General features: G+C 46.0%; 2 protein-coding genes across 6 annotated transcripts in view; both read left to right on the top strand.

The window, feature by feature from the left end:
* The window catches only part of LOC114700741 (cat eye syndrome critical region protein 2 homolog), a 120,035-nt gene extending 113,485 nt beyond the window's left edge, over positions 1–6,550 (top strand). For all 4 annotated transcript variants that reach the window (XM_028880443.2, XM_028880442.2, XM_028880441.2 and 1 more), the window contains 2 exons: positions 822–933; positions 1,766–6,550. In XM_028880443.2, the coding sequence (XP_028736276.1) occupies positions 822–933; positions 1,766–1,771 (118 nt within the window). In that variant the 3' untranslated portion in view covers positions 1,772–6,550. The remainder of the gene's footprint in view (positions 1–821; positions 934–1,765) is intronic.
* Positions 6,551–7,246: 696 nt separating this feature from the next.
* The window catches only part of Slc25a18 (solute carrier family 25 member 18), a 30,711-nt gene continuing 25,050 nt past the window's right edge, over positions 7,247–12,907 (top strand). The window contains exon 1 of one of the 2 annotated variants that reach the window (XM_028880436.2): positions 7,247–9,546. The gene's annotated coding sequence lies outside the window, so the exon portion shown is untranslated. Of the gene's footprint in view, positions 9,547–11,792; positions 12,433–12,907 lie in introns of those variants that run through there. The other variant, XM_037204187.1, reaches the window with a different exon arrangement.

Raw genomic sequence — 12,907 nt, 5'->3', positions numbered from 1 at the left:
CACATTTCACATTTTCCCTACTAGTTGGGGGGCGGGCATTGTAGTTGTTGTTTTGTATGTTTTTGTGTTGAGGGGTCTTTGGTTTTTTTTCAGACAGCATCCCTCTATGTAGCTCTGGCTGTCTGGAACTCTCAGTGTAGACCATAGTGGCCCTAAATTCACAAAGGTCCGATTGCCTCTGCCTCCCAGAAGCTGAGAATAAAGGAGTGTGCCACCACCTCAGCTTGTTTTTGTTTTTGAGGCAGAGTCTTAGTGTATAACTGTGGCCTTAGAACTCTGAGGTCCACCAGTCACTGCCTCCCCATGCACCAGCACTCTGCCTACTGATTCTGTACACCTCTGAGTAACTGCTTGTGTTTTGATATTTTTCTTTGCCTTGTCTTTAATCCACCAGAGCTTACATTGCAGCCATAAATACCTTAGCATGTATCATCTGATCCCTGCAGCACAGTCTCAAAGTGGAAGTGCCACACCAAGGGAGAAGCACAGTGGTCACTTACACATTACTATCCAGTCTAGGCTCAGTGTTTATTTCATTTAGTTATGTTTATTCTCTGTACAAATCTTTAATATCTGTCTTGTTCTCCAAAGAGTGTTCCCAATGTTGGATTTGGTTCATTGGCCTCTGTATTTAGGCTGTAGTATACTTGGCTTGGGTACTTGCTGTATCACCCCAGGAAGCATGTTATTCCATTCTGTCCCAGTATTGATGATTCCAAGTTTACCAGCTGGCTAATTACAGCAGTGTCTTTGTGGCTCAAGTATCTGTTCTCCTAGTTGGTCCTCATTAACACTTAACTGTTCCTTTCTTCTGGCTGTAGAATGCACATGCATCCAATCCAGTCACAGTCCTTATTCCCAAAGACTCCGGCACCTGCAGCATCACCAGAACAGTTGCCACCACATAAGCCCCCAACACTTCCTCTGGATCAGGTAAGAAGTACTAAAAACTAGAGCATTTCCTAGCTCTTGCAAGTGTACGGAATAAATGCAGAATGGGTAACTTGAGCCCCAGGGTACTTCAGATTTCAGGTTTCTAGATGTTGGGATATTTGCATAGACTTTACTATGAAGCCCAAAATGCTGCAGAATGTGACTTTCCTTTTATTGTTATATCTAAGCTTAAAAAGTTTTTTTTTATTTCAGTGGTGTGTGGTGGCCCATGCCTTTAACCCAGCACTTGGGAGGCAGAGGCAGACAGATCTTTGAGTTTGAGGCCAGTCTGGTCTACAGAGCGAGTTATAGTTATGAGCTTCAACCTGTACCTGACCTCATTATTCTGAGAATAGGGGTTATTGTTTGTTTTTATTAGGGACTGAATAGTTTTATGTTCATGGTTATTGTTTGTTTTTATTAGGGACTGAATAGTTTTATGTTCATGGGTTTTTATGATGCTGGAGAGTCCAGCTCAGGGGATCATGAATCCTAACTGAGTGCTCTGATTATCCCTGAGTTCCACATTGGAGGGGAAGAGGAAGGCTTTTGGTTGGTGGTTTTTGAGGCAAATTCACTTATGTGCCCTTAAACTTCTGGTTGCCTTGCCTATACCTCCCAAGTGCTAGGTTTACAAATGCACAACGACGCTGAGTATTTTTAATTTATCCTCTCTCCCCTCCCCCAAGCACCCAGGCCCTGGTCCACATAGGAGGTCAAGGACTCAGGCTAGCTTCTGGGGGTCAACTAGCAGTATAGGCAGGCCTGTGTGATTTTTGACATACTCAGTCATTGCTAGCCAATTGATGTCATTTAATATTGTTACTTTCAGAGCTAGTCCAAGGAGGAAATAACCCCCAAGGACATGGACAGCTGCACATGAAGACGCACAGGCCTTGGAGTACTGGAGGACTGGCTGCTGTGTGCCTCTGCCCTGCCCTCCTGTCCCAGCTCTTCTGGGAAGCCTAGCATCCTCCGAGCTTGAACTCCTGGCCTGTAGATGCACACTCTAGATGGCTGGCACACTTAGCAAGAGCAAGTGTGCTGGAGTTCTTGCTGGCTTCTCCACATCTCAAGACTCTTGTTCAGGGAAAAATCACTTTAAACTTGGGTGGAGGGTACATGGAAGGATGGAGTGGTGCTTTTAAACTTTCATGAGCAGCTAATCTCAGGTATATATTTGGGGAAGGGACTACTTGTAGTATTAATGTTTTTACAGCTGGGTCCAGTTTACAGAATTTTCATGTTGCCTTTTTTTTTTTTTTTTTTTTTTTTTTTTTTTTTTTTTTTTTTTTTTTTTTTTTGGTGAATGTATTGTGTATAGAGTGGGACGGTCAGCAGGTGGGCACATGGAGGAGCTGGGAGTCCTTCCCAGCTATGGCTGGCACACTGTACTGGAATAGTCTCTATCTATGTATAGTCAGGTCACACTGAATGCTTGAGGAGCTTGGAAGAGAGACCTGAAAGGTCTCAGCTTGTGTATGTCACTAATGTGTTTTCCAGCCAGCCTCAGAGATGACTCACTGCATCTGTTCTTCTCAGCATTCATTCTCAGTTTGGTGGCAGGTGCTGTCTTGTGGCCTACTGGGTGTTTCAGCCAGAGGACAGGCTGCTCTCACTCTGGTGGCCCAAATTCTGGATTCAGGAAAGCACGTCCCTTCCTGATTTTTCCACCAGCTCTACCAGATAGTTGTAAACCAGGAGTTTGGGCTCTCTAGAGTGTTTTACTTATTAGAAGATAAAGTGGCTTCTTCATGGGCCTGTTAGGCCTGTGGTCTAGAAGGCATCACACAACGCTTTCTAGCACAAATTGTGTTTTGTGAAAGTGACTACTCAGGTTTGTTATATATGTTAGTCTCAATAAAGAAATTGCACAGGTTTGGAGAAGGAAAATATATCCTATAGATTTACATTTGAATTTAGGACTATTCAGTATGTATAGTTTTTTATCAGTTTAGAGAATCATAGTAGACTCAGTCATATTGATTTAAAGTAGCCGTCAAGGGCTAGTTCTTGGAAATTATTTGTTGTGTCTGTGTTAGGAAACAATTTTACAGTATTAAATTACATTACTATGGATTTAGAAGTGAATTACACTGGATTCTCCCTGCTTAACCCTCTGTATTTTATTTTAGCTGAGATATCACCAAAGTTAGGACCGATGTTCAGATTTTTTAATATCCCACACAGAATAAACCAAGGGAACTGCCCTGGCCCTGGAGTTGCAAATCTCTGTAAAAGAATATAATCTTACAGTATGCTTTGGGGTAGTAGAGATCTCCATAAAATACCAATCCAATCTAGATTCTTAGAAGTTTAGGTGTGGGAGGGGTCAATGGGAGATTTCCCTCCAGTCCCTGCATCCTCAGTAATTGCAGAATAGTCTGCCAAATATGTGAGGCGGGAAGGGAAAGGAATTGGAAACATCCACGTTGTAGAGATAATTGGACCATAGACACCTGTTCACAGATGATGGAAATGACGGCTTACTAACCTGCTGGTGGTGCTGACCCACGAAGTGTCTCCCAAGTATGGCACATACAGACAGGCAATTTTCTTTCCAACAAACTTGTTTTAATTGGTGTTTCCAAATCAACTGAATCAGAAGCCTAACACCCACATGGTCCAGCTTAGAATTAGAAGAATAAATAAGTCCGATCTGTTAGATGGCTCTTGGCTGCTGTTGAGCTAATAAAAGCCAGCCTAGTCTTAGGACTGCCGTTCTGTGTCTGCCACTGTAACACAGGCCTCCTGTGTAGCACTTCTCACGAGGGATGCCACAGCCATCAGGCCTCCGGTCACTAAGCTGAGTGCACTCTGCTTCCACCTCACCCTCTGTTCCTGGGTCTAAAGAAATGCTGTGAGCAATATTGGGGAGCAAGGAATTGGCGAGTCCCTTTACCCCTTGGTTATTGAGGAAATGAAATAGAAAACTGAACTACTATATTAAGTTCTAACACTGTGAGAATTTAGGGGTGCCTAGTCCTTACAGGACCTAGTCCTGTACATTCCTCCTCTGGTCTGGCCCCAACTTTTATTGATCTTGGAAGTACTAGGTCCCCTGGAGCAGCCAAAACACAGTGCTGCACTTGTGTGAGCCCCTGGCCCACTCCTGCAGACATGAGCTTCTGTTTGCACCTTTCTTCTTCCAGAGCTTCTCTTCCAGATGCAGAAAACCTCATTTACAGTCTTCAGTAGGAAACGGGGTTATGTGAGATTAATAGTTAGAATGTAGTATGTAAGGGTGACTTAAAATTCGCCTTGGACTAGGACCTGTATCCATTGGTCACTGTGACCTTGTCAGTATGCCGACTCTCCATGGTCCCCAGTGACATAGCTGTGCATGATTGGAAGCACTCTTTGATTTAGTGGTAGATTTCCTTTTATCAAACTTAGTCATAACTTCGAAACCTTAGGGCCTAAAAGAAATAAGATTGAGAAAGAAAAGTAGAGCCTTTTAGAAGGTTTAGGGTGTATGTCTTTGTCCCCCAACCCCAGCCCTGCTGTGAAATCTGTTTAAAAAATCAATTAGCAGGAGCTATTGGCTAAAATTCCTTGTTTATAAGAATGTGAAGAAGAGGTAGAAATATGCAGGGTTCTTGTTCATGTAACTCTCCATTCCATCTTAAAAATAAAGGGACAGCCACTCTGCCTTCTGAGCAAGATTGGTTTTGGGTCTTCTGGTAGTACACCTGACTGAGCCTGTGGTAGTTCATGCTGAGCCCAGGCCCCAGGCCAGCTGCTCTCAAAAGATAAACCTCATGCTAGTCCTTATATTAAACTGTCGATGGAAAGCGTGTAGTCTCCACCCCTCAGCTCAATCCAATTTCAACTTTAAATGTCAGTGACTCTAGCTTCCTCCTGGCTGAACATCTGGTGTTCTTGTCCAGTGGCGTTTACTTGCTGTGTGGTTGGAATGTATGTTCTCCTGGCATCAAAGGGTCTTGAACACACAGCCATCCCATTGCAGTTCCCACCAAGTCTGCCACCAACAAGGCCTCAAGTCATAGTGCTTGGTCACCCTTTTTTCTTTTAATGAATGTTCAAATCTGTAAATGATCTACTGCTCTTAAAACTTAATTTGAGGGTCTGGGGATGTAGGTCTGTAGTAGAATACTTGCCTAGCATATGCAGGGCCCTGTCTGTGTTCAATCCCTAAAACTACAAAATAAAACAGACCTAAGGCAGGTTTGGTGCTATGGGTCTGTAACCCCAACTCTTGAAAGGCTGGGGCAGGAGGATCACAAGTTCAAGCTTGCCTGGGCAACTTAGTAAGACACTGTCTCAAAAGTGAAAAGAAGGGTAGGGTATAGCTCAGTGTTAGAGCTTTATGCAGCATGCATCAGGCCCTATCTTCAATCCCTTCTTTCTCTCTCTTCTCTCTCTCTCTCTCTCTCTCTCTCTCTCTCTCTCTCTCTCTCTCTCTCTCACACACACACACACACACACACACACACACACACACACTTGAAATTCCATGGGAAGTCTTAATGTAAAGTCCTAAACCCAAGGACAATATCAACATTCTCACCTGTTTCAGATAACCTCATTTGGTCTTCTAGAATTAAGTTCACTTTTTGGCCAGATTCCTTATATACATAACCCTGCTGTAAAGTTCCCTTCTATGTATCAGTGAGTGTTCAGTTCCAAGGGTTTCTGGAATGTGGGTACCTCTTGTCAACAGCTATGGCAAAGATACTTAGCATTTGGGTGTATTGTGCAGAGGCATTCTCCTTCTCTCTCCCCCCCCCCCCAATGAATTTACAGCACTGATTTAGTATAAATGTGAGCCAGGCATGATGGTTCAGGCCTTTAATCCCAGCAGGCAGAGGCAGAGGCAGGCAGATCTCTAGAGTTCAAGGCCTGCTTGGTCTAGCTCCAGGCCAGCCAAAGCTATGTAGTGAGGCCCTATCCAAAAGAACAAACTCCCTAAGAAGTACGAATGTGATGAATGTGATTAGGACTTGGTGGTGAGAAGGCACTGGCCTACCTTTTTTTGTTCAGTGCACTGGACTCTAGCCTCAGGACCTGAGGTAGACCTTCCCATTGAGAAGATACGCTGCATCCCTACTCACAGGTTGACACAAGCTTTGCTCTTGAGCCCTCTGCCTGTCAGTCTTGGGTTGAACATACTCTGGGTGAAGTGGGACATTGAGCCTTCTACTGTCTAGGCTTAAATTGGCTGTTCTCATCTCATCCTCTCCCCTTGGGGTTCAAAGGGGACAGCTGTATGGCTAGTGAGTAATTTATCGCTCCACCTCATTCTGTAGCTGCTTTGGCCCTTGATTTCTCTAAGCAGGGGTACTTGTCATTTGACTTGTGGACAGCCTGTACACAGTGTAAACATTAGTTTCCTGCTACGAAAGTGAATGCCCTATGAACTGTCCTGGCCAGTACTGGAAAGGGAATGTATTTATTTTTATATTGTATATATTTTGTCATGGTCTGCTGGTTCCCTGTTTCACTGAGAGCGACAATTACCTCAATAGTTAGTTGGATATTGTGTGTTGGATAATTTTTTGGAAGAACTTTTTAAAAAGCTTTTTTGATCTTTGGAGATCTGTAGATTTATTTCCATATGAACTGGTTATTTTGTATAAAGTACATTGTTAAATTAGCAAGGCTTTAATGTGTGTGCCTGCTGTGTATTCATGTGTCACCTTTATCCTTAGGGCAGACTCCTATTTCAACGAGGTTTGAGCTAGGTCACAGTGCCACCACCTGAAAGCATCCACTTTAATCTCAATTAGATGCCAAGAATTTTCACAATGGTGCATGCAGTCTACCAAATGCCTAGACAGTAATAAAACTGGCTGCAGTCTTAACCATGGTCAGGAGAAGGCCCATCACAGCTAGTCTGTGGTGCCCACCTCAGGCCTTTACCCTCACCCCAGCTACAGTACATGACTGGTACAGATAGACTCTCCCAAAGGTGATTACCGTGCCTGCATTGGCTGCGCTTCTTTCAGAGCCTTTGGTGGGCAGTCAGTTGATGGGGACCTGTAGCTGAAGTTTTTCTGTGTCCCAGCCTGCCGGTGATCAGGACAAATCTCTCAACTACCAGTCCTGCAGCTGCTCAGATCCAAGTAAACACAGAGGCTTATATTATTTATAAACTGTATGTCCATTAGCTCAAGTTTATTACTGACTAGCTCTTACACTTAACCCATAATTCTTAATTATGTTTAGCCACGTGGCTTGGTACCTTTTCCGAGTTCTGCCTTCACATCTTCTCATGGCAGCAGCTAGCAGCGGCTCCTGACTCAGCCTTCCTGTTCCCAGAATTCTCTTCTCTGCTTGTCCCACCTATACTTCCTGCCTGGCTACTGGCCAATCAACATTTTATTTATACAGAGCGATATCCATAGCAGGGACCATAGATAAATCAAGCCTGCAGTCATCCAAATTAAAAGTGTCCAGAAGAGGGAGCCACAAGCCTAAGGAAGCTTAGGCTAACTTGTTTTTATTTCTAGTTTCTGGGAAGCTTTTTGGTGAAGTAGCTATGTTCTTTTAATCACCTTTAGTCTTCAACCAAAGCCGCTGGCTACTTTTATCCTTAGATTTGTAAGTAACCTTCATTTCATAAAAATTCAAACATGTGCCTGCCTACCTACAGTCCCTGGGCTCTGAAGACTGGACATTCAGGAGCTTGAGGCCAGCAAGGTAAACTGCAGCAAGTCCCTGTCTCCTTCACCTTCACATGGGGTTCTGGTCTTAAAAGGCAAGCATTTTCATCTGCTGAGCCAACTCTCCAGTCTAAAGCCTCTTCCAAAACAACAAGAAGGCAGTCCTGAGAATATTTGTAGGAGAAAGGGCATTTCTTCTAGGAAATCTGCTATGTCGTTTCGTTTTCTAGTGTAGTGATTGCATGTCTGTCATTTCAGAAACAGACTTTAGGATGAAAGCCTAAAGTTTAGGAAGCCCAGGTCTGGCGTTCTGATGGGCAGTCACATGGTTCTCTCTGTGACTGGCTCTGTTGCTGTAGAGTGGGGTGGCAGGACACTGGCTCTGTACTGACAGCTGCTTCCTCGTGTGTGCTACTGTTCCTTTAAAAACGAACAGACTCGGGTTTCTGACTTACACATTCTCCACTGAAAGCCTTCACATTACAAGAATTCCTCAACAAAGAAAGCCAGATATTAAAGTTTTTTTCTCTGGGGCTGGAGGAACGGCTCAGGATTAGAATTACTTGCTTCTCTCCCAGCACACCCACATGGCAGATCACAACTGCCTGGAATTCCGGTTCTAGGAGCTCCAGTGCCCAGTTGTGACCTCCACTGTGCACATACAAACAGGCAGAACATCTAATGTACATCAGTTAAAAGTAAATCTTTAACAAAACTTAATGGAGATGAGTTGACAGTGTCTCCTCTGTGTGAGGCTCCTGGTACGGCCAGTTGTGCACACTGGTGGTCTTGGCACTACAGAGCTGGGAACAAAGTCCCCTTGCCTGCAGAGCTTAGAGCTTAAGGTGCAAGAGACCTCATCTCAAAAAAAAAAAATCTGTTCTATATACATCTTTTTGACAAAACAACCAATGCTAAATACTGTATACAACAACAACAACAACAAAACTGCCTTCCACTAGTCAGCTTGGTTTTAAAACTTGCTGGAGCAGTTAGTTATCCCAATCCCATGCTGTGAGCTTCCTTGTTAAAATTGGCACAGAAACAAAAATGAGGTTCAGGGAAGAAAGGAAGCTGTAAATAAACTGCTTGGGAACCACTCTCCATTTTGGCCATCGGAGATGCTGAAGGTACTTCTCATCAGAGATGTCTTGTCTCTGGTGTCCCATTCAGGAAGAAAGGCACTTCCACCTAGAAGCAGCCCGTTTGGGCAGCTTTGTCCTAATCTCGCAGAAAGTTACTAACAGTTGGGAAAATACCCAGGTGGGATCTTCTGGAAGGTGAACGGCCTATGGCCTGCAGTGGTTATGCAAGTGGTGTTTTTGGCAGGAGGACTGTGGGCTCTTTTCTCCTGGGTGGCTGGAAATCCTGCCAGCTCAGCCAGAGGTGGCCGATCTCTTGAGTACCCATGCTGCAGCTGCCCAGGCTTCACTGCCCTCACCCCCCACTTCGCTCTGGTAGCTTGGCCTTGCTGATCTGTTGCCCTGGATTCAGTTCCTTGAGCTTTTGAAAGGACAATGTTTGTGCATTTCTTTCAGTCTCCTTTGTGCTTACAAAGCTTACTCCTCTAGTTTCCTGAGGCAGTTTTAGCAAAAGCTTTCAGTGCAGAATGAACTATGCAGTAGCGGCCAAGAAGGCAGCTGGGAAATGCCCAGATTGAGCTATTGTGTGCTGCAGTTCCTGCCCCTCTGCCTCCATGACAGGAATTTTAATTCAGGTGTCTTGAGACCATCTGAGGAGTGGAAAACCACAACTTGCTCCTAGAATCCTGTTAGCTCATTCCTGACTGCATAGGACCAGTCACCCTAGTCTAGCCAGTTAGAGCTGGGCAGAGTGGAAGAAATGAAGCCAGTTCCTCAGGTTGTATCCAGAGTTTTCGCTATGGGAAGCAGTTAAGTCTATAGGAAGGCAGAGACAAGACCCAGCACAGCCTGGCCTGGAGTATACCAAAAACTGAGATGTGGAGTGACTCCTAACCAAGTTGTCAGTAAGTACAGTTGCCCTCGGCATCCTCAGGGATTGCTTCCAGGACCTCTGTCTGCAGGTGCTTAAAGTCCCTTTGTAACCTGGTATTTGCATGTCATCTATGCACATCTTCCTGTATATTGTCATCTCTAGGTTTCTTACAAATCCTCTGTAAATCAATGTTAAATTATATTGTTGGGCGCTGACGACGAGAAAATGTCTATACATACTCAGCGCAGAATCCCCACTGCCACGTTTTTGGTGCAGTTTGTTGAATTCATTTGATGCATGGTAGGCTGTTAAGAGATGCAGCATCTGCCTGGCGCTTAGTCTTTTCCCTTTGTATTCTGAATAACAGACTTCCTTTTCTCAGAGTTAGTAATGAAGGAAAAACCTGGAGAAGCCTGGCCTACAGCAAGGTGCTGGAAGGGAGGGGCAGTGCTTAGCCAGAAAGTGAAGGTGATGAGGAGTGTTTGTTCCTTTAGTCAATCGCAGCAGGGTGGCTCTTGGTGCATTCACATCATTTGACTTGGACAGACCTCACCGCACAGGCCAGGTATGATCTGTTGTGGTTGTCAGAACAGGGGTCTGAACCTACAGTATGAACAAATGAACATCACCAGGAACTGGTTCTGACTTCTTCCTCATCCTGCCTAATTAGCCCCATGGAAAGCCCTGTCCGCTGACGTGAGACACCCCTTGTGGTTCTGATGTCTCAGTTTAAGAACAAACTTGTAGGAAGAGCCTGGCATCAAATTTCAGCTTATAAGCGTTTACACCTTTCTAGGCTGAATTTCCCCTCCATACCTAATTGGACAGCACTACCTTCTGAAGAACTTTGGAATCCAGCCCACACTACTGGCTAGCGGGGATAGGGGCAGCAGGTGTCCGGTATTCCACACCTGGGAAAAGGTAACAAAGCTGAGGAACTCCCGTCCTATCCGTCCCAGTCCAGGCCACCTGCTCTGTCCGCCCTCCTTCCGGTGGTCCCAGTCCAGGTCAGCTTCCTGTTTTCTCTGATCTGTATCTGACACGTCAGAACTGCATTGCCCACCGACTAGTCCTGTGCTAATAGTCTCAATCTGTGACAACCCATCAGCAGCCCCTGCATTTTAGTCAACAAACTCACCAAGCTCCTGCCAGTACAGTGTTGGAACCTTGGCTGTGTACCTGTGTCATCAGGGTATCCAGTCACACCAGACTGGTTTATTGTGCTTCAGAGGGGAAGAACACAACTGCCTTCCGAACGGGCTTGGGGTCTTTCAGGGCCACTCTGAAAGCAAGCAGGCCTTTAACAGCCCTAGACCGAAGCTGACGCTCCCTTCTGCCCTGGCTTTCAACTCCTCTATGTGGGTCCTTCCTAGCCCACAGTCTCGCAGCAGTTTCTTTTTATTTGTTCCTTTGAGACGGTCTGGTGAAGCCCAGGCTGACTAGCCGTATACACCTGGGAACTTCTGTTCTTCCTGCCTCTACTTCCCACTGCTGCTGATCCTATGCTGGGGACGGGGGTCTCAACTGAACAACATCCCAGCCCTGCCTTTTTTGTTGTCTTGAAGTTCTAATGCCTGGTTTTGAGACGGAGTCACTCTATGGGGGCGGGGGCTGGCCTGGAATTCATTGGTTCGTCTAAGCTGCCCTCAGACTTACGTAATCCCAGGAGTCCTGGCTCAATTTCCTCTCCCTTCTCTGTATAGCCTTGGCTGTTCTAGAACTTACTCTGTAGACCAGGCTGGCCTTGAACTCAGACCACAGTGGTACACACCTTTCATCCCAGCACTTAGGAGGCAGAGGCAGGTGGATTTCTTGATTTCAAGGCCAGCCTGGTCTACAGAGTAAGTTCCAGGACAGTCATAGTTACACAGAAAAATCACGCCCAGCTCTCTTTCCTTTTTAAAAGTTTTCTTTTATGTGTATGTGTGCTTTGGCTGTGTATGTGCCATGTCCTTGCCTGGTACCCACAGAGGTCAGGAGAGAGCATCGGAATGCCCTGGAACTGACGTTACAGGTGATTGTAAACTGCCATGTGGGTGCTGGGAACCAAACTCCAGTTCTCTGCAAGAGCAACAATAACATTTACCTACAATTATAAAACTACATGAGGATGGTATGTAGCTCCGTAGTGGAGTGCTTGCCTAGCATGGCATGTACATATGGAACATGGAGTTCCATTCACACACTTGCAAAAAAAAAAAAATGTATTAGGTGTGGTAGTGCATGCCTATAATCCCAGCACTCTGGAGGCTGAGGCAGGAGGATTATGAGTTTTAGACCAGCTTGGTCTACATAGTGGATTTCTGCCTGGCTGTACAGTAAGACCCTGTCTCAGAAAACAAAAAGTGCACGTGACCAAGAAGCATGCTCGAGTGATCACGGCACACCCGAGATGACACGTACCCCCGTCTTGGAGACATCCCCTCTTGCAGATGCTGCTGTAGTTCAGGTCGGCAGCCATGCTCATCTGGCCAGAGCACTGCCTTAGATTCCATGCTGACCCCTCCTCACACTTGCCTTCTGGCCCAGTGTGTTCGGCTAGTGACAAGGAGTTGAGTCTTCACAGAAACCTTCAGGCCATACAGAAGTGCTGCGCGCACTGTAGTCCCCACCCACCCCCGATCACCCTGCTCCTGCAGCTGCCTTAGTCAAGTTGTTTCTCAGCTGTGTTTCCAGCACCCTACTAGCAACCAGGTGAGGGGAGCTCTGGCCTCCTGTGGCTGCTGTGAGGTTGGATCCAAACCCCGACTGTGTGATAAGGCTAAGACTGCAGTGTAGGACTTAGGAACCGCCCGCTTGCTACCTCTGCCCATGTGAGAGCTGAGGGAGGGACTGCGGGCTGATAACACCCCAAGGACAAAGCAGCTCCTGTCCTTTACTCCAGAGAAAGCAGAAAGAAGGTCCTTCCTGCAAGCTGGTAAGTTGTCTGTCTGTCCGCGTCAAGCAGAGAACTGGTAGGGAGAGACGGCAAGTAAGCCAGCGGAGAGGGACTTCTGTATCACCCAGTGCAAGCAGGGGGAGAGGAAGTTGGCATCCAGGAGCATCCTGGGAAGTGGGGTACTTCCTAGACAGTCCAGACAAAGCTAAAGGCCGCTCCGATAGGAGGGGCTTAGCCCTGGGAGACCCCTGTGCTCTGCTGGTGGGAGGAAACAGCCCTGGTTCTCATTCTGAGACCCCCTGACCTACCCAGCTTGTAAATATGTGAAGAGAGGCCAGCCTAGGAGGGCTGGCTGTCTTGTGTTAACATCAACTGCAGTCAAAGGCAGGGGTTGTCGTCATGGGTCACTCTGATTCCCAAGCAACAGTTTGTAACTTATTGTCAGTCCGTGAGCAGAGTACATCCATCCTGGGCACATTACCAATGTGTGCAAGGCTTAGGTGCAAGACAATGA

The sequence above is a fragment of the Peromyscus leucopus genome, chromosome 3 (genome assembly GCF_004664715.2).
Source record: "Peromyscus leucopus breed LL Stock chromosome 3, UCI_PerLeu_2.1, whole genome shotgun sequence".
Taxonomy (NCBI): domain Eukaryota; kingdom Metazoa; phylum Chordata; class Mammalia; order Rodentia; family Cricetidae; genus Peromyscus; species Peromyscus leucopus.
Note: the sequence above shows the minus strand (reverse complement) of the source record. Positions and strands in the feature narration are given on the sequence as shown.